The 21712-nt window shown below is 49.0% G+C and overlaps 1 protein-coding gene across 5 annotated transcripts in view; it reads right to left on the bottom strand.

Moving 5' to 3' along the window:
• The window catches only part of PHF1 (PHD finger protein 1), an 836267-nt gene that overhangs the window by 671835 nt on the left and 142720 nt on the right, over window positions 1–21712 (bottom strand). For all 5 annotated transcript variants that reach the window (XR_013594654.1, XR_013594655.1, XM_078641645.1 and 2 more), the window contains 2 exons: window positions 5153–5248; window positions 4967–5067 (listed from right to left, as the gene is read on the bottom strand). Coding sequence is in view for 3 of the 5 variants with exons in the window: in XM_078641645.1 (XP_078497771.1) it covers window positions 4967–5067; window positions 5153–5248 (197 nt within the window). In the remaining 2 variants the exon portion in view is untranslated. The remainder of the gene's footprint in view (window positions 1–4966; window positions 5068–5152; window positions 5249–21712) is intronic.

Raw genomic sequence — 21712 nt, 5'->3', positions numbered from 1 at the left:
CACAAACTCCAGAGTGTGTCCGAAGCGAACTAACTGCAAAACCCAACGATCTGCTGTAATTTGCTTCCAATTGTGGAGGAAGTTGGTAATTTTTCCTCCAACTACGAATTGTGGAGAAGAGGTGGAGGCCTGCTGGAGAAAGCAGTCATTGGCGTATGTTATTGTCTTTCTTTCCTCCTCTTACTCGAAAGGACGACTTGTTGTATGAGGATTGTCCTTGTTGTTGCCTCTGCTGATATTGAGGTTTGTACTGCTGGGAAGAGTTATAAGTGAACTTGTAACCTTGATAGTTGCCACGATTCTGTTGTCCTCGACCTCTGGATCCTCGAAAGGAATTATGCTTGTATTGTAGGGTGCCTAGGGCTTTTACCGTTTCGGTATCCTTCTTAATACCTTGCAGCATGTCATCGATATGCCCACCGAAGAGTAGCTCCCCATCAAATGGCATGTCGAGAACTTTGGCTTGTACTTCAGGCCGGAATGCGGTGGCTTTAAGCCATCCCTGGCGCCTTAAAACTGCTGCTCCCGCCAATTGACGAAAGCCTGTGGAAGCGATATCCAAGGCAACCTCGATCATCTCTGAGGCAGAGCGTTCGCCCTCCAGCAAAATCTTCTTAACCTCTTCTTTCTGGTCTTCTGGGATCGCCCCTAGATATGGGGCTATATCTGCCCATATCTGTCGATTGTAGCGACCTATTAATGCCAGAGAATTTGCAGCCCTGACTGATAGGGCGGACATGGAGGAAAATCTCTTGCCAATGGCATCAAGTTTTTTTCCTTCTTTATCAGGAGACGTTGTCATTGCCGCTGACGGGTTGCTGGACTTCCGCTGAGCGGCCTGAGATATAACTGAGTCAGGTTTAGTGTGGCCAGTTAAACATGCGGGCGCAGTGTCTGGGGCTTTGTACTTCTTTTCAAGCCTAGCCGGCACTGGAATGAGAGAGGAAGGATTTTTCATTATTTTTAGTCCTTGCTCCCATATATAGTCGATCACTGGAATGGAGCGAGCTGATCTCTTGAAGAGTTCTTTAAAATCATGAAGGAAACAGTCCTGCGTTTCCGATGCTATTTGGATGTTGAACCTTGCAGCCGCTCTTCCTACGATATTATGGAATCCCCCTAAGTCTTCAGGGGGTGAATCGTCCTGTACTTGGTCTGGGGATGCTGGATCTGGGTTGGCGTTATCCTCAGAATCATCATCATCATGTATTTCACCTTCTTCCTCTTGGGTCTCATCATTTCTCACTTCTTCCTCATATTCATCCTCATCCGAGGAAATATGAGGAGGTAATGTCTCTTGCTCCTGACGCACAACCAGCGGGGGCGGACGCTGTCGATGTTGAGGAGTTGGCGTTTCTTGTTGTACCTGTACTCCTGAAGTAGGAGAAGATGATGGAAATCTTTGTTTATAGTCTGAAATTAGAAATTGGAGGTCAGAAACAATTGAAGCTGGAAGGCACACCATAGGCTGAACAGTGGTATGTTGTTGAACTGACTCTTGTATTCTAATCTCTTCAAAATCTTCATAGTCCGAACTCTCCTGAACTTTGATGTTAAGATGAGAGGGACTGGATGCCACTGGAAACATGGTCTGTTCTTCAGGATCTTCTGTTTCTAGAAATTGCGTTGGCAGCAGCTGTTGGACCTTACTAGGTGAAGTCATCTCTGGTGTCACCATACATGATGACATTTTAAAGTGTGTATATGTATACTTCAATGAGGGAGAGCCCTTAGATTGCAGATCCGTTGACGCGGTGTCCGTCGACTGTGGAGCATCTACGATTTTTGATGATTTATCAGGCATTTTCATCATCGACTGCATCGTCGACGTTGATGTCCTCGTCGACGACGGCGATGATTTCTTCGTCGACGGCGGCGTCGACACTGTAGTAGTCGACGACGATGGCTTCGTCGACGGTCTCGTCGTCGACGGGCTCGTCGACGGTGGTGTCGACGACTTCGTCGACGGTGTCCTCGTCGACGCGGTAGTCTTCGTCGACGGCGGTATCTTCGTCGACGGTGGGGTCTTCGTCGACGAGGGATTCCTCGTCGACGATGGGATTTTCGTCGACGATGAAGCAGACGTCGACGGGAGCGTCGGCAGAAGCGACGTCGACGGTTTTGTGACAGGAATGACAGAAGGTATTGACCTAACCATCGTCGACGATGTTGTAGTAGTCGATGCCATGGAGAAAGTAGACGCCGTGGATGTCGAAATGGAGACTGTCGACATCGTCACAGGCATGCCAGAAGACACTAAAGCAGGCTTCTTGAAGTCTGTCATCTGAAGAGAAGGTTGCTGAGGCTTGACCTTAGGATGACTCTCCATGGACTTTGGCTTCTTGTGAGGAGGCACAACAGACTGATCTGGGGATGTCTGTCTAGGCCTTTTAGGAGAGGAGTGGAAGCTCCTGAAGGAACACTCGCTCTCACCTGAAGAGACTAGCTGCTCTTTGTCCTTTAGTCTCTGGAGCCACAGAAGCAGGCGCCCTTCCCTGTCCTTCAATGTCTTGACCGGGAGAGTGCGACAAATCTTACATTCCTTGGCAGAATGCTGAGGATAGAGGCAATACAAACAATCTTCATGCTTGTCCTCTATATGTAGCCTCATTTTACTACAAGAGGCACAGGGTCTAAAAAGCCCTTTTTTATAAGTAGTAGACATATTAAACACCAATACTCCTTTCTAATCTGAAACTTGAAGAGTTAATAGGAAAAAATCCAAAGATATAGGAAAAAACCTGAGCAGAGCTCAGTGGAGACTCCCTTAGCACGACGTGCGGTAGAAAATGTGAGGGACTAGGGCTCCTTCCAGGAAGGTGAGGAGGGTGATAGTGACTGGCTACTGGCCAAAGTTTGGTCCTTTTTACATAAGGACCTAGATAGGCTACTAATGTGAGGCCTCTGGCCTAGTACTAAGTATATGTCCATGTGACATTACTATAATTATTTACCAGGGACTCCCACCCCGATGACGGGGAATGATTCAGGCATGTGAATCTATGAAAGATACCCATAATACTGGATAAATCCTTCTTCTTTCTCTGTCCTTGATAGTTCTAGATGATAAGGACTGGCATAGGACACAAGATGCTACCTCATGAGAGTCAGGTAGACAGCGCATACACACAGGATGTGTATCAGACCAAGCCTTCTTATGCCCACAGGCAGGGCAGGTGTCAAAAAGAGCCTTAGGCATTTCTGACAAAAAATTACCCTTTTTTGAGCCCAAAAAAGGTATAACTATCTCTCTAAGGTTAAAAACCGTCGAGTGAGATCAAAAATTTGAAGAAAACACCAAATAATTCTGACAGAAAGTCAAAAAAAGGTGGGAGCTGATAACCAGGGTCCTGACAGAAGGAGCCGGAAAGAACAACTGACCTTACTGTCACCCCTGAGGCATGATGGGAAGCCTGGGTTCATGGCTGCCTTAAAGGCACAGTGCCAGTTTTTTGGTTGAAAATGCTTTCATTTTCTATGTTATTGCTTTTCAATGCAGCCTGAGACTAACAATGTCTTTTTATGAGCAATGTTCAGGAGTTATGAGTGGTTTTACTCATTAAAACACAAAATTCAAAGGATATTTGATTTAATGTGTTATTTGTTTCCTTTATAATTGCAGTACATGCACAAGGTTTTTACATTGTGTTAGCCTCTTTTTTGGGGGTGCATTGGTATGAGAAAAATAATATACGTACATACATATATGTGGAGTTAGATATATGCGTTTTTTACATATATATTTTTATATTGTTTCCGGGGTCCAGCACATGGGCGGGAATATTCAGTGCTTATGACTATTGATGAGGATCCCCTGGAAGAGAATAAATGTGTGCAGGCTGCTGGCCGCTCCCTACCCATACCCTGCATTTATGTGCCTTTCAGAGCTGGGCCTACACCAGTAGGGGAGAAGATACAGAGGGCACCACTACTCTTACTGTTGAGGATTTGGGGGAACCCTGACACCCAATGCTCAAAATACGTACTGGAGGATTGTCTTTCTCTGGACAATGCTCTCACCATACCATGGCTCAAATATATTCAAAAAAGAATTGCTAGAGTTAGGTCTGCAGGATTAAACCAAAAATCCTGCACGTGCTGACTCCAGGGCTATATCCCAGGTAAAGGAGGCTTATCGCTACGGGCAGGGTAGAGCCCACCAGGCGGCCTTTGATAATCTTCTTGTAAGCCGCTCTTACAATCCAATCAACTTGACACGGGTGTGAGTCTTACCTCTCCTGGTTTCTGAATGGAACCTCAAGCTTTATTTAACAAGATTGCGATTAAGCCTATTGCACCGGATAGTTGCTTTTTCTCTGAACATAGTCTGGGGAGAACCACTGCCTAGATCCCCGTGCAATAATACTACCACTCAAAGCACACTGTACTTTATTCTATTTTGCGCTCTATATGCTCACTCTAGGAAGAGACTTTTGTGTCTCATATTTTGCGATTTCAACACAAACTCCTATCAGGAGGCTTTTGAGATCCTGCAAAGGCTGAAGAATGGGAAAAATTGCATGACAGTGGGAAATTTTGTCCGCTTTTCACTGGGGGGCAGAAACAAATATGGCTCAATGTAACATCTCCATCCTTTCATATACGTATTTTATGATTTGACACTGTTTTTATTTTTAAATTGTTAATTTAATTAATGTATGTTATTATTGGCATGTCTTCTATGTAGTGTGTTTTTCTTGAAACATGCATTTTATCCCCTGATGGGTTTTGAACTGTCTAATGCTGCTTTATTTATGAAATGTTTTATCATGTGTACTTTTATGGCCATGTTTGGCCCAATAAAGTTTTGTGACTGACTGACTGATAACTTGCTTCTTTGGAGTCCAGACCTAACTATTTCATAGCTTGTTTTTCATGCTGACTCAGAGAACACAAACTGCGTATAAAAAAACGCAAAGTTTATATAAAACAAAGCCTTGAAACTGTAGGGTGTGGCATGAATTACCTTTGTTGCCACAGCAAACACACACTGCCGGCACATCCAAGAGTTCCCCGGCCATTCGGCTTCGCAGGCGATTCTCGGGAGGTGACATTCTTGGTGGTATGCTGAGCACAGAGACAAAAAGGCATGTCAGCTGCTGCCATTCATTGTGCAACACATATAAGAGATTTTGGGATGGATCCCACTCACCGTGCTTGCACTTTCCACAGTGGACCAGTTTATTCTGAGGGGATACTGCCTGCTCATTACAGGCGCAGCATACTTGTTCCTTCCCAGGCACAGCCGCTGGAGAGAATAAACGGCAATCAGTATTTGCACATGGCATACATCCAGCTACACAGCAGATAAATAAGGAATGCAAACAGCACACAAATGTTTGCTTTCACACAACAAAGTATGCAGACACAAAGTGCTAACAAATATTTGTGAAGCATGACCATGGCATAAAACACAAATATAGACTAAGAAGCCCTAAATCTATATTTGTATTTTTACATTTGCAATGTACACTACTGCTTGGTAATCGAGCACCTTGAAAAATGGAGAAAGTGAAAGAATTTGGAGCAGTCTGGTCTCTAAACAAATGGTTTTAAAACCGGGGTTTCCAAGTGTCTTCAAAAGACAGAGTTATAAGAGATAGCCCATGCATTTGAGTTTATGAGCCTGCCTCCAAATACAAATATTTTGCAATTGTTTGCCACCAAGAGATTGAGAGAACTCTGCGTAACCAGGTTCTTGTGTAAGCAACATACCTGAAATGAGAGGGTTCAGCCGGTCTGAGATGGACTTGGGGAATTTGAAGTTCTGAGTCTGGCCACAAAGTGCCACAGGACACACTGAGAACCTTTGCAAAGGTATCGAGTATAAGCCTTTAGAGGAGGCTGCATGTGATTCTGCGCCCAGATTTAAAGATGCGCTGCAATGCTATGCGCAGTAGGATTCATGGCTTCTTAAGTAGAGGGATATTACAAAGACCCCAAAAGGAAGTGCAGTTGACAAGATTGGGGTGCTTAGCGATTGGGTCTGCAACAGAGAGTGTATATTCAATTTTAAAATAATAATTTAGAGTGAAGTTGCCAGAGATCACATTTTTGATGTGGACATTAAAGGAGAGGGATTGCCCAGTGCAATATTAATACTATTTGCTTTTTTAAGATGTTATGATCGATGAGGACTACCTTACAGAAGGAGATGTAGAGGTTAACAGAAGGTCCCATGAAGCCCAAGACAATGCAGCATAGATGTCCATAAAAGTGAAGGCGAGCGGTTTCGGTAGGGACTTGCCCTGGTTTGAACCTGCCAGAGGTTGTATGCATACTTTAAAAAGTGATGAAAGAAGGGGCTCTCATGGACTCTGCAGTCAATGAGGATAAACAGGGGACAAAGGAAAGCTCTTGGCAGGTACAGGATTTTATTTTGTACTGGAGACGCGCTCACTGTTTTATGCCTCCTTCAGTTGCGGTTCTTTTCTCCTTATTCAGCCTGGGCACACCCCTCACATATACATATATATATTCTTTCATACCATGCTTGTACGATTTGAAGAAGGCGCTGACTCCGTGGGTCTGAATCCAAACTTTTATTCAGAGATCAGTGTCTGCTTAGACGCGTTTCGGCGTTGCCGCCTTGTTCACTACATCTGCATTTCAATCTAGGGCGTTTATATATGCACCATCTCCTGGGCGTGTCTTTCAATTACAGTACAGGTTAGAACTGGAAATTGCCATGGTTACAGTGTGGCTAAACCTGTCTTTAAATAATTATTTTTTACATTTTACATATTTATTTTTTACATTTTTGTACCCAGGGCGAGCATTACTTCAGAAATCATTTTTCATTTTCAAATTATTTCTCCTGTTATGTTTTTCACCAAACCCATATGTGTCAGCATATATTTATGACCATTTTTTACATACAGCATGTTTAAATTCACAGCCGAAATAAGGTCATCCTCCAAACATCAGTGACATCATTTAGTGAAACGAAAATAATGGTAATTACCACAACATGCTACAGTTACCATACTGTTCTTCCCATGGATGTTCCCAATAAAGGTCCCACAGTGGTAGTCCATCTGGTTTGCCTGTGTGTCATTGCATTGCTGAAGCCTCGTGTGGACGCTGGGCGCGTGTATGAGAGACGAGGCAACTACATCAGAGACGGCTGGCTCATGCGGTAACATTCGACATGCTTGGGTTCCCTCACGGTATGTGAATGACTGAGTGCTGCACATGTGCGCGTGAAATGAATAAAAGCTATGATATATTGCAAACAATCAATTGTTTGGGCATCTTAGTTAAAATACCGCTGCAGGCGAATGCGATGCTTGTCTGAAATTACACAAATAATTATCGCTCGCAAGTGCATCGGGCAGTGGAACACATTCCGAATAGTGAACTTGCTACTGAAGCGGTGATTTTGCAAAGTACTTGTGATGGTGCGTGTGGCACACATGAGTCATACTTGTAATGATAGTTGGGAGTCATACCACTGTTAATGCCCATGTGGGCCTGCGAATCCGGGTAAGCGCGTCACATTTATTTAGCAATGCTGCCCTGGTACGCTGGATGTTCGCCAGAGTTATCCAGATGGGCAACAGCGGGAACAAATTGTGTGAGGTTAAATCTCATATAATAAGACTTAGTAGCTAGGGAACACGTGGTGGTAATTTAAGCTAAATCGTGTTGGTGAATATAAATGAACTTAAAAAGTGAATGTGAAGACGTGATGTGAATTACTGGCATGATATGTCTAGTAATGTGCTCTATCGTGCCCAAGTGAAAACCCGTGAGTTTGTTAGTGCGTGAACTGCAGATGTTATACGAATGGTACTAGGAGAGAAGAGGACATAAGGTGATGCTGTTTACTAAAGGTGGACACTTAGGGCTTCATCCGCATTCAGGCCGAATGGGATCTTGGAGTTTAGGAGTAAGATGTACCTTGACTCCAAACGGCGTAGCGCCAATGGGCGATTGCCTCCCCTTGGGTTTTTAGGAATGTTATCAATAACAAAATATTGTATGTTATTGGCATTCCCTTGGTGAGCCTCATGTACGTGTCTGGCCACAGGATACGCCGGATCATTATTGGCGATTGCTCTTAAGTGTTGTAAGATTCGTACGTGTGCTGGATGAATTGTAGACCCTACATATCTTTTGCCACATGTACAGACCAGCACATATATTGCGAAGTCTGTTTTGCACGTGAATGCTTCCCTCAGAATGAAAGGTTTAGTCCTAAATGGAACCTGCACTGTGGTGGTGTTTACACCGTGCGTGCAAGCCTTGCACTTGGAGCATTTCCTAAAACCTTTCTGGGAATCTAGCCAATTTTTTGTTTTTTTGAGAGCTGGCGCATTGCAGACTATCTCATTCCTCATTGACTTTGCCTTCCGAAAAGTTATCGAAGGGCTTTTCCCCACTATGCTGCCTATGTTTGCATCACCTCGAACTAGGGGCCAATGTCTTCTAAGGATTTTTCTCAGATTGCTGTGGTATCTGTTGTACCCGGTTATGAGTCTTGGGGGATTTTTCTTATTCTCGTCCCCTACTTTTACCACGGATTTGGGGAAAATCAGATCTTCTCTGTTTTTGCCTCTACATTTCTCTTCGGCCCTCTGGCAAGTGCTAGCTGTGTACCCCCTCTTTCTGAGTCTTGTGAAAAGTTCCTGTTTAGCACTGGAAAGTCCCTCAGTGGTGCTGCAATTCCGAGTCATTCTCAGGCACTCGGCATAGGGAATTGACTGTTTCAGTGGTGTGGGATGGAAGCTGTGCGCATGCAGTAGGGAATTTCCTGCGGTAGGTTTTCTATATGTGCGTGTCTGTATCTTGTTGTTTTGTACATATAACTCCAGATCTAGAAATTGGATATGTTCAGCATTGGTGTTACATGTAAATTTCAAATTTAAGGCATTTTCATTCAGAGCCAAAGCAAAACATTCTGCCTCTTCAACACTCCCCTGCCACAGGATGAAAATATCATCAATGTATCGTTTGTACATTATTACATTGTTTTTCATAGTTTCTGCGTGCTGGACTTTTAGTACCTGCTCCTCCCACCAGCCCATATGCAGATTCGCATAGCTGGGGGAGAAGCAAGTTCCCATGGCTGATCCCTGTAGCTGTTTATAGTGTAATCTATCAAAGATAAACGTATTATTTGTCAGAACCCACTCAGCCATTTCCAATAGCATTTCTGTATGGTGGTAAAGTTCAATAGGTCTGCTTCCCAAGTAGTGTTTCATAGCTTTGAGTCCATCAGTATGTCTAATACTGGTATACAGTGATTGTACATCCAATGTCATGAATTGGTAGTTATCATGCCAATCTATGTCAAAGATTTTAGACAAAAAATCACTCGTGTCTCTAATGTAAGCCGGGAGCTTTTTCACTTCAGGTTGTAGGAAAGAGTCAATGAAAATACTAGTTTTCTCAAAGAGGCTTCCAATCGCTGATATTATCGGCCTCCCGGGTGGTGTCTTTTCATTTTTGTGGACCTTGGGAATTAGATATAATTGCGGTGTCACAGGGTAGTCGTTTTTCAGGTAATTAAACTCGTCCTTGCTGATGAGGCCCATTCCTTTCCATCTGTATAGTTCATTGTGAAACTTTTCTTGGATGCCCACGGTGTGAGTGGGGCTTACCCGCATATAGCAATCTTTGTCTTGGAGTTGACTGAGGGCTTCCGTGTTGTACATTTGTAGGGGCCAGAGTACTACATTGCCCCCCTTGTCAGACCATCTGACCACGACATCTGATCTTGATTTGATTCTTGTCATTAGGTTGTTGTATTTCCTTCTGTGGTCTTCATTTTCTTTCCAATACTCTCTTGTACTTCGTAGTGACAAATCCTTGAGGTCTTTTATGACATTATCAGAGAATAGATCTAAATTGTCTTTCGGCATCAAAGGCATGAATTGTGATTTAGGTTTAAATGTTGTTTTGACTGACTCATATATGCTAAATTCTGACACGGTGGCTGCTCCACTGGGTGTGATACCATCACCTACAGTTTCTTGTTCCAGATTGTTAGACCTGACACCTTTTGGCGTGGTTCTTCCCCCATCTTTTTGCCTCTGACTCATGTATTTTTGATGCTGTGCTGGATTTCGTTTTTGCTGGTTTAGATGCTTTGGACCCTCTGCCACTGCTGATCAGTGTCAGAGGGTAAGTGCTCCCTCTGTAAATTGTCATATTGATTGGGTATACCTGGTTGGCATATCTGTATCCCCAGGAGGTCCCTAGTAAAGTGCACTGTGTGTGCCAGGGCTGGTGATGACAGATGCTACTAGTGGGCCTGCAGCGCAGATTGCGCCACCCACATGAGTAGCTCAAAAAGGGGGTCTCAGGCCTGCCAGCGCAGGGCCTGTGTGCAGTCAGTGGACTGCCATGTCCGCCTGGCCAGTGTCCCCACTGGCTGGGCTTAACCCTCCCCTGTCTGTGCACCTCAGCCACCCCTATGGAAGGCTCCAGGTACCCCCCTGGGTAGGGTGCAGTGAATGGATAGGGTAGAGCGTGTACTAGTGCAGGTAACATGCTCTGGTAGAGAGCAGCAGCCACTTTGTGTGCTCACTGCTGTAGGGCTGTAGGGCTCCCTAGGGTAGCCTGGGGAGGCTGGTCCCATTGGATCCCAGCCTATCTCCCTATAGGAACAAGATGGAACATCCATGAAAGATATCCCTGAACTCAGACTTAAATGACACATCTTTTGGTGAAGGTTGTTTTTGGATCCTGGGGTTGAGAATAGCATTTTTAGAAGTGGCTGTTCTTTTGAATAAACCTTTCTGTGTGCCTGGGCCTGTGTGTGGAATGCCTGCGTGACAGGAGCTGCAGGGCCCCGGAGGGGGTTGGAGTCAGCCCAGGGGTGATAGGCGACATCTGTTGCCCGGGGAAGGGGAGAGAGAAGAGCCTGATAGTGCTGGGCTGTGCCTGCCTGACCACCGTGCTGGCTAACTCCCCTGCCGACCCACTGTCACCTCTGGCCCTGAAGCTGTCAGGAAGAAGAACACCAGAAACATTCCAGAGCCAAGGATCCCCTTGCACAAAGGACTTCAAAGGCGTTCAGGGGTATAAGGGAAGGACCCCTTACTACAGAAGGGTAGATTCTGAAATTCTACAATCAAGACGGACCCTCTGCTGGAAGGAGGACGGCGAGAGAACTAAAGGAAGATTGCCTTGCTGTGTGCTCTAAGGGCTGACCTGTTCTGCTGTATCACTGGAAGCTGAGGAGGGGAAAGGGACTTTGCTGTGGGCTGTGTCCCTGCCTGCTTGAAACTGCTGAGACTTTGCTGTGTGCTGTGCCTACAGCTTGAATCTCCAAGGGCCTGAGAAGAGCTGGCTCCCTGTCTGCAACCCAGGAACATAAAGGTTGCCCAAGGCTACAAGAATCTGCTGTGCCCCCCCCCCTGAAGCTGCTGTGTGGCGAGGAGATCGTGCAACCGTGTGGTTTGCCTGTTTAGCGCATTGGCTGCTCTCTACTGCTTGAGAGCGCCGCGCTGACCCAGCCTGCTGCAGGGCCAAAGTCGACGTGTTCATCGACACGTGTGTGGGGCAGACCGGAGACCTGTGAGCCTCTGCAGCGCAAGGGGCGCTGAAAAACAATTGCTGGCCGTATCACCGCCGCTGCCCGGGGCCAGAGAACCTCCGAGGGAAGCGCCATCCTGATCGGCGCTGAACCGGCGAAGAACGAAGCCGCCGCGCTCCCATTGGTGGAGGGAGCCGAGCCCCCTCACTAACGCCGCGACGGGATTGGCCCGTGCGGCGCAGCGTCATCAGCAGTGCTGGGCCGTGATTGGCCTAGGGAGCGGAGCGTCATCGTTGCCTGTCCCGGGAGCCGCACTGCCATTGGCTGACTCCCGGGTGCTGTGGAGGCTCGCCTGAGGAGCCGCGAGGGGATTGGCTGCCTTCGCTGAGGCAGCCGAAGAAGCCGAGGAATCATCGCGATCCCCGCCGGGCCCGGGAAGAAGTGACCTGACCTCGCCGAGGGATCTCCGCATGTGCTCCAGCCCCTGGCCTGCCGTCTCTGCTCCCCGCTGCTCTTTGAAGGATCCAGAGCGGGCGGAGAGCGTCCGGAGACCGGCCGGGCGGGAGCCACACTGAGCCTTCCCCCGCGAGGTGCCCCTGGGGGACCCGCGTCACCGCGAGCACGGGGAAAGAAGTCCCCCCTCCCTCAGGATACCGGGTGAGACGCGCTAGGAGCGCTTGTGGTCCCTGAAGCCAGGGGACCATTGGGGCATAGTTTAATCACGGTGGCATTGTTTCTTTGCTCATTTGGAGAGCATTGTCAACCCAATAACTCTGGCATATCTTCAAAACGCTGGCATTGTTTGGACTGCTCGTTTTTAGAGCGTAGCCATTATAAATCGGTGGCATTAGGTTTAATACTGATTTGAAGAGACTTGAGACATTTGTTTTTATGTGACAACTTCCTGAAACTACGTACCACCATTAAGATTAAGTGCCTCATTTTAATAATGAAGTGATTATCGTGCAACTGCTTGATTTACCTTGCTGAAACTAGATAAAGTTATATATTTTTTATAAAAATATACTTACCTGTGTGGTCTCAGTTTGTGGTGGATTGGGGATTGTTGTTGTGTTAAGTGCAAATGTTATCCACATTGTCTCCGAGTTTAGCCTAGACTGCTCGCGCCATGCTACCTAGAGGGTGAGCAGGGGTTATCTCAGAGGGTTATTCCGTCGCCCTGACCGGAGCTAGGGGTCCCTACTTGGGCCAAGGTACTTACCTTTGCCAACCAGAGACTCCCGGTTCTAACATTGGTGGCTCGCGGTGCGGATTTTGAACTAATAATTGCACTTGACCGGCAGTGATTTCTTGTACATCACTAGTCTAGTTTAGCAGAACAGGTTGCGCAAGACTTTTTCTTTTTGGTGAAACCTTTTTAGTTGAAAAAGGGTAGGAAGCATCATGTCTCGGAAAGCGCCAAGCGTGAATGGAGACGTGGAGGTGGAATTTGAAATCCAGGAGTTGTTAACCTATAACAAGGAGCAACTGAGAAAAGTCTGCAAACAGCTTGAATGCCCAGTGAGGGGCGGCGCAAATAAGGAAGAGCTAAGGACAGCTCTGAGGGCCTGGTGGGAGGCCAAACATGGTGTCCCAGAAGCTCCTATTGAAGAGGGTGGCGCACAGGAGATTGGGTTTTTGCCCAGTGAATTGCCAGTGGCGAAGCCAGCGTCTAGGGCCGGCAGCACCCACTCCAGTAGGAATATTTCTCCAGAGGAAGTGGAGGAGAATCAGAGAACTAGGGCCCATGAGATTGAGCTTTTGAAACTCAGAGCGGACGCAGATGAGAAGAAACTGCGCCTGGAAATTGAGAGAGAGGCGCAGGAGAGAGCGGCGCAGGAGAGAAGGGATGCTCTCGCTTTGGAGGAGAAGAAGCTCGAATTGGCTCATGAGAGGGGCATGAAGGAATTGGCCATCAAATATAAAGAGAGGGTGTCCAGTTCTAATGGTGGCAGCGCACAACCAGTACAGGCGGGTAAGGTATACATACCAAAGGATCTGGTACAGAATTATCAGAGGGGTGATGATATTTATGCGTGGTTTAGAGCGTATGAACTAGCCCTAAGGATGAATGAAGTGCCTGAGAAGAATTGGGGAGCAGGATTGTGGAAGCATTTTGAGGCCTCTGGGAGGGATGTTTTGGCACCCTTAGAAGCAAAGGATGCTTTGTCCTACTCCGCCATGAAGGAGGCTTTGTGCCTCAGGTATGGGCTCACTGCTGAACAGTACCGCCAGAAGTTTAGGAACTTCAAGAAGCTTGATTCAAGTACTTGGGTGGAGTGTGTGAGTATGTACACGCGTGCACTGGAAGGTTGGATGAAGGGCAGCAAAGTTACTGATTATGTGGGGTTGTGTCACTTGATTAGTAGGGAGCACTTAAGTAGTTTATGTGTCCCAGAGCTGCGCCAGCATCTTTTGGATAGCAAGTTAACTGATCCCAGTGAGCTTGCTAAAGAGGCGGACCGGTGGACTAGCACCAGGGTCCACAAGGGGGTGGTAAGTACCCCAGCCAAGGGTGGACAGGGTCCCCAGCAGAAGAGTGGGGGGGACACGGGTAATCAAAAGGAGTCTTCTAAAGGGCCCCAAACTGGTTCCCAGGAGAAGGTGTCTCAACCCCCCAAGTCTAAGAAGTCCTGGCCCCGTAAGGGCAAGCAGGACAACAGGCCCCCGCCTACCTGCTTTACATGTGGGGAGGTGGGGCACATTGCCCCCAAATGTCCAAAGAAACCTCCAGCACCCTCTGGTGCTCCAGCACCGGCATTGGCCAGTGTAGCTTTGGGAGGGGATTTGATTTCTAGTGGGGAGGAAGGGTTAGCAGTGATGACCCTTGTCTCTTTAGGAGACCAAGAGATGGCCCAGGAAGCCTTGCTGCCCTTAAACACTAAGAAATATGGGCAGAAGGTGACCATCAATGGAAAGGAGATAGACGCTCTGAGAGACACCGGGGCCAGTGTGACATCTGTCAGGTGTCAATGGGTGTCTGAAGAGCAGATCATCCCCAATGTACTCCGGCCTGTGGTGGCAGCTGACAGTTCAGTGCGCTACTGCAGGCTGGCGAAAGTTCCATTTGAATGGGGAGGAGTCTCCGGTATTTTGGAGATTGTAGTAAGTGATGCCTTGCCTGTAGATTGTCTATTAGGTAATGACCTGGAGAGCTCCCCATGGAAAGAGGTGGAGCACAGGACTCACTTGGAGATGTTGGGTTTGCCTGCGTGGATCTGTGTGTCCACCCGCGCAATGACAGCAAGAGAGGGCGGTCTAACAGAGCTGGAGCCTGGAAAAATGGCCCAGGGACCTGCCAAGAGAGGAAGGGGTAGAGGGCGCGGGAAACCAGCCCCCACTGTTCCCACGGTCCAGGAGGAGGCAGACCCGGAAGGGGATGCCCTGGAACCTACAGGGGAGCAGGTGGCCGAACTAGGGGAATTGCCTGAGCTGTCCCAGTGGCAGCAAGAGGGTGGTCCCTCCAGGGAGGAATTCTGCCAGGCTCAGAAGGAGTGCCCTTCTCTCATTGGTGTGCGGCAGCAGGCTGCCGACCAGGCCGCAGGCCTGGGGTCCAAGGAGCATTTGATCTATTGGGAGGATGACTTACTTTATAGTGAGCCTAAGTTCGCTGAGCCCGGCGCAGCCCGTGTGCTGGTGGTACCGGAGCGCTTCAGGAACTTCCTACTGGGTCTGGCTCATGACGTGCCTCTCGCAGGACATCTGGGGCAAGACAAGACCTATCACAGGCTTGTCACCCATTTCTACTGGCCCCAGATGAAGACGCACGTCTCTGCCTTTTGTAAGTCTTGTCAGACTTGTCAGGCCAGTGGCAAGAGTGGAGGGAAGCGCGTGGCACCCCTCCAACCCTTTCCCGTGGTGAGCACCCCTTTTGAGCGGGTGGGCATTGACATCGTGGGGCCCCTGGATCCCAAGACAGCCCTAGGCAACAGGTTTATCCTGGTCTTGGTGGACCATGCCACTCGGTACCCGGAAGCCATCCCGCTCAGGACAGTCACAGCCCCCGTGGTGGGCCGTGCCCTGATGGGGATCTTTTCCCGGGTGGGATTTCCGAAGGAGGTCGTTTCGGACCGCGGGACAAACTTCATTTCTAAGTATATGAAGTCCCTGTGGAGTGAGTGTGGGGTGACATACAAATTCACCACTCCTTACCACCCTCAAGGAAATGGTTTGGTTGAGAGATTCAACCGCACCTTGAAGGGCATGATCATGGGCCTGGAAGAGCCCATGAGGCGGAAATGGGATGTCTTGTTGCCATGCCTGTTGTTTGCCTACAGGGAGGTGCCTCAGAAATCCTTAGGGTTCAGTCCCTTTGAGTTGCTGTATGGCCACCCTGTCAGAGGGCCTCTTACTCTGGTGAAGGAGGGGTGGGAGAAATCCCGTGGGAAAACCCCTCAGGATGTGTTCAGTTATGTGCTGGCCATTCGCAACCAGACCAAGCGCTTCAGGAAGCTCGCGCAAGAGAACCTGGAGGCTAGCCAGGAGGAAATGAAGAGGTGGTATGACCAGAACACCTCTCTAGTGGAGTTCCAACCTGGACAGAAAGTGTGGGTGATGGCGCCTGTGGAGCCTTGTGCGCTCCGTGACAAGTGGTCTGGGCCATATGAGGTGGTGGAGCGCAAGAGCGAGGTTACCTATTTGGTTAACCTGAAGACTCCCAGGCAGCCCCTGAGAGTGCTACATGTGAACCGCCTCAAACCCCACTTTGAAAGAACTGAAGTGACTATGCTCATGGCTACAGATGTTGGAGGGGAGGAGGATAGTGATCCTCTCCCTGACCTCCTGGCAGTCAAGGAGCAAGATGGGTCAGTGGATGGTGTGGTCCTCTCCCCCACCCTGACCCCAAAACAGCGGGAGGACTGTCGCCAAGTCTTGGGTCAGTTCGCCCCACTGTTCTCCCTGACCCCAGGTGTCACCAAATGGTGCGTCCACGACGTGGACACTGGAGACAGCATGCCTGTGAAACAGAAGTTTTACAGGGTGGCTGACAAGGTCAGAGCTAGCATCAAGGAAGAAGTTTCCAAGATGTTGGCGCTTGGGGTTATTGAGCCCTCCAGCAGCCCTGGGCTAGCCCAGTGGTCTTAGTGCCTAAGAAAGCTGCTACCCCCGGTGGCCCCCCAGAACTTCGGTTCTGCGTGGACTACCGTGGGCTCAATGCGGTCACGAAGACTGACGCGCACCCCATCCCCAGAGCTGATGAGCTGGTGGATCGGTTGGGAGCTGCCCAGTACCTGAGTACTTTTGATTTGACTTCAGGGTACTGGCAGATTGCCTTAACTGACGGGGCAAAGGAGAGGTCAGCATTTTCAACGCCAGAAGGACACTTCCAGTTTCGTGTCATGCCCTTTGGGTTGAAAAATGCCCCCGCCACATTTCAGAGATTGGTCAACCAGGTACTGGCAGGGCTGGAGCAATTCAGCGCAGCCTACCTGGATGACATTGCGGTGTTCAGCTCCACTTGGGAGGAACACCTGCAACACCTCACTGAAGTGTTGAAGGCTCTGCAGAAGGCAGGCCTCACTATCAAGGCCAGTAAATGCCAGATAGGGCAGGGATCTGTGGTGTACTTGGGACACCAGGTGGGGAGCGGCAAGGTGGCGCCCCTACAGGCAAAAATTGATACCATTCTGGCTTGGGAACCCCCCAAGACCCAGACTGAGGTGAGAGCCTTTTTAGGTCTCACCGGGTATTACAGACGGTTTGTCAAAGGCTATGGCACCATTGTGGCCCCTTTGACAGAGCTGACATCTAGGAATCAGCCCAGGAAAGTGAATTGGACTGAGGCCTGTCAAACTGCTTTTGACACCCTCAAAACTGCCATGTGCACAGCACCGGTGCTTAAGGCACCTGACTTTTCAAGTGAGTTCATTGTGCAAACTGACGCTTCAGAGCAAGGCGTGGGAGCAGTGCTCTCACAGATCAATGATGAGGGAGGAGACCAACCTGTGGCTTTCATTAGCCGGAGGCTAATCCCCAGGGAACAGAAATGGAGTGCCATTGAAAGAGAAGCTTTCGCTGTGGTCTGGGCTCTGAAGAAGCTGAGGCCCTACCTGTTTGGGACTCACTTCCGTGTTCAGACCGACCACAGGCCCCTCAGATGGTTAATGCAGATGCGGGGTGAGAATCCAAAATTGTTGAGGTGGTCCATTTCCCTACAGGGGATGGACTTTACGGTGGAGCACCGCCCTGGTACAGAACACGCCAACGCTGACGGTCTGTCCAGATTCTTCCGCCTTAGTGATGAGGACTCCCAAGAGGTTGGGTAGTTCTCCCCACTTTCAGCTGGAGGGGACACGTGTTAGACCTGACACCTTTTGGCGTGGTTCTTCCCCCATCTTTTTGCCTCTGACTCATGTATTTTTGATGCTGTGCTGGATTTCGTTTTTGCTGGTTTAGATGCTTTGGACCCTCTGCCACTGCTGATCAGTGTCAGAGGGTAAGTGCTCCCTCTGTAAATTGTCATATTGATTGGGTATACCTGATTGGCATATCTGTATCCCCAGGAGGTCCCTAGTAAAGTGCACTGTGTGTGCCAGGGCTGGTGATGACAGATGCTACTAGTGGGCCTGCAGCGCAGATTGCGCCACCCACATGAGTAGCTCAAAAAGGGGGTCTCAGGCCTGCCAGCGCAGGGCCTGTGTGCAGTCAGTGGACTGCCATGTCCGCCTGGCCAGTGTCCCCACTGGCTGGGCTTAACCCTCCCCTGTCTGTGCACCTCAGCCACCCCTATGGAAGGCTCCAGGTACCCCCCTGGGTAGGGTGCAGTGAATGGATAGGGTAGAGCGTGTACTAGTGCAGGTAACATGCTCTGGTAGAGAGCAGCAGCCACTTTGTGTGCTCACTGCTGTAGGGCTGTAGGGCTCCCTAGGGTAGCCTGGGGAGGCTGGTCCCATTGGATCCCAGCCTATCTCCCTATAGGAACAAGATGGAACATCCATGAAAGATATCCCTGAACTCAGACTTAAATGACACATCTTTTGGTGAAGGTTGTTTTTGGATCCTGGGGTTGAGAATAGCATTTTTAGAAGTGGCTGTTCTTTTGAATAAACCTTTCTGTGTGCCTGGGCCTGTGTGTGGAATGCCTGCGTGACAGGAGCTGCAGGGCCCCGGAGGGGGTTGGAGTCAGCCCAGGGGTGAAAGGCGACATCTGTTGCCCGGGGAAGGGGAGAGAGAAGAGCCTGATAGTGCTGGGCTGTGCCTGCCTGACCACCGTGCTGGCTAACTCCCCTGCCGACCCACTGTCACCTCTGGCCCTGAAGCTGTCAGGAAGAAGAACACCAGAAACATTCCAGAGCCAAGGATCCCCTTGCACAAAGGACTTCAAAGGCGTTCAGGGGTATAAGGGAAGGACCCCTTACTACAGAAGGGTAGATTCTGAAATTCTACAATCAAGACGGACCCTCTGCTGGAAGGAGGACGGCGAGAGAACTAAAGGAAGATTGCCTTGCTGTGTGCTCTAAGGGCTGACCTGTTCTGCTGTATCACTGGAAGCTGAGGAGGGGAAAGGGACTTTGCTGTGGGCTGTGTCCCTGCCTGCTTGAAACTGCTGAGACTTTGCTGTGTGCTGTGCCTACAGCTTGAATCTCCAAGGGCCTGAGAAGAGCTGGCTCCCTGTCTGCAACCCAGGAACATAAAGGTTGCCCAAGGCTACAAGAATCTGCTGTGCCCCCCCCCCTGAAGCTGCTGTGTGGCGAGGAGATCGTGCAACCGTGTGGTTTGCCTGTTTAGCGCATTGGCTGCTCTCTACTGCTTGAGAGCGCCGCGCTGACCCAGCCTGCTGCAGGGCCAAAGTCGACGTGTTCATCGACACGTGTGTGGGGCAGACCGGAGACCTGTGAGCCTCTGCAGCGCAAGGGGCGCTGAAAAACAATTGCTGGCCGTATCACCGCCGCTGCCCGGGGCCAGAGAACCTCCGAGGGAAGCGCCATCCTGATCGGCGCTGAACCGGCGAAGAACGAAGCCGCCGCGCTCCCATTGGTGGAGGGAGCCGAGCCCCCTCACTAACGCCGCAACGGGATTGGCCCGTGCGGCGCAGCGTCATCAGCAGTGCTGGGCCGTGATTGGCCTAGGGAGCGGAGCGTCATCGTTGCCTGTCCCGGGAGCCGCACTGCCATTGGCTGACTCCCGGGTGCTGTGGAGGCTCGCCTGAGGAGCCGCGAGGGGATTGGCTGCCTTCGCTGAGGCAGCCGAAGAAGCCGAGGAATCATCGCGATCCCCGCCGGGCCCGGGAAGAAGTGACCTGACCTCGCCGAGGGATCTCCGCATGTGCTCCAGCCCCTGGCCTGCCGTCTCTGCTCCCCGCTGCTCTTTGAAGGATCCAGAGCGGGCGGAGAGCGTCCGGAGACCGGCCGGGCGGGAGCCACACTGAGCCTTCCCCCGCGAGGTGCCCCTGGGGGACCCGCGTCACCGCGAGCACGGGGAAAGAAGTCCCCCCTCCCTCAGGATACCGGGTGAGACGCGCTAGGAGCGCTTGTGGTCCCTGAAGCCAGGGGACCATTGGGGCATAGTTTAATCACGGTGGCATTGTTTCTTTGCTCATTTGGAGAGCATTGTCAACCCAATAACTCTGGCATATCTTCAAAACGCTGGCATTGTTTGGACTGCTCGTTTTTAGAGCGTAGCCATTATAAATCGGTGGCATTAGGTTTAATACTGATTTGAAGAGACTTGAGACATTTGTTTTTATGTGACAACTTCCTGAAACTACGTACCACCATTAAGATTAAGTGCCTCATTTTAATAATGAAGTGATTATCGTGCAACTGCTTGATTTACCTTGCTGAAACTAGATAAAGTTATATATTTTTTATAAAAATATACTTACCTGTGTGGTCTCAGTTTGTGGTGGATTGGGGATTGTTGTTGTGTTAAGTGCAAATGTTATCCACATTGTCTCCGAGTTTAGCCTAGACTGCTCGCGCCATGCTACCTAGAGGGTGAGCAGGGGTTATCTCAGAGGGTTATTCCGTCGCCCTGACCGGAGCTAGGGGTCCCTACTTGGGCCAAGGTACTTACCTTTGCCAACCAGAGACTCCCGGTTCTAACACAGATCAATTAAAGTTTGTAGAGCTTCCATGTTAGCCACCGATAGGTTTCGGTCTGGGTCTTCCATTTGTGCCGTCATAATTGGGCGTTTTTTAGTATTGATAAAGTATTTTTCCAGTTTAAGTTTACGAATATATTGAAACAAATCAATGCGAGTCTGGGCATAATCAAAGTTTGTGTTAGAACAGTACGATAGTCCTAGGGATAAAATAGAAAGTTCCTGTGCATTAAACTCCATATCTGTTAGATTAATGACTGTGTTGTCTGTTTTATTTTGTACTCCCATTATCGGCGTCTGTATCGTCTGTTCTGTTGCTTGTTCTGTTGTCGATTTTGGCCTTGTTTTTCTCCACCGTCGGTTTTTTCTTCTCCGGCTTTTGGTTGTTGTTTCTGGTTTTTGTTGTGTGTTTTCCCTCTGTCTGCTCCTGACTCTTGTTTGGAAGGGAAACGGGGCCTCAGCGTACTGAGGCGCTGTGTTCGTAAAAAAGCCAGTTCTTGTGCCGGAGTTGGTGGTGGGCCCGCTGTGCCAGTCCCGGTGCTGTAGTTACTTTCCCCATCAGTTTCATACTCTGAGCTGATTTCATTCTCACTCATTTCCACTGTCATATTTGCCTCATTTGACTGTGGTTTCGGGGGTTGTTTTCTTATTTGGTCGTATTTTTTAGCGAACGTGTAAATCCTTCCGCTCATATAGTCATTGCGATCACGCTGGAACTTTATCGCTTTACGTTCTTTAATTTCTGTTTCAAGTTTAAGAACTCTTTCTTTGATTTCATTGAGGCTTTTGGTGATTTCATCCTGATTTGGTTTCTGTTCGAGTAACTTCAATATTTCATTAATGCGGGTTATTATTTTTTGTCTATCGCTTACTGCAAATTCAATTAAGATCTTTAGCATATTTTCCGAAGATTTAGCACTGTTATCTGCCCACTTTTGTAACATTTCCGGGTCGGGGTCTTCGTATGCGGGGGCTACTAGGATTCTGAGCCCTCTGGGGATTCTCCCAACTTCTAGGTACCTAGTAAGTGATTTGACTTCCCACCACTTCCCGGTCTCTTTCTTGCGGAGTTTTTCCAATTCCATTAGTAGTTTCTTTGTTTCATCCAGCGTTATAGGCTGTGTCTGAGCATTGGGTTTTTTTTGCCGCTTATGCCTGTATCAGTGTCTGTGAATACATCAACA

Source organism: Lissotriton helveticus, chromosome 5_1, assembly GCF_964261635.1.
Source record: "Lissotriton helveticus chromosome 5_1, aLisHel1.1, whole genome shotgun sequence".
In the NCBI taxonomy this organism is placed as follows: Eukaryota; Metazoa; Chordata; class Amphibia; order Caudata; family Salamandridae; genus Lissotriton; species Lissotriton helveticus.
The sequence above is the reverse complement of the archived record's forward strand: the minus strand, read 5'-3'. Positions and strand labels throughout refer to the sequence as shown.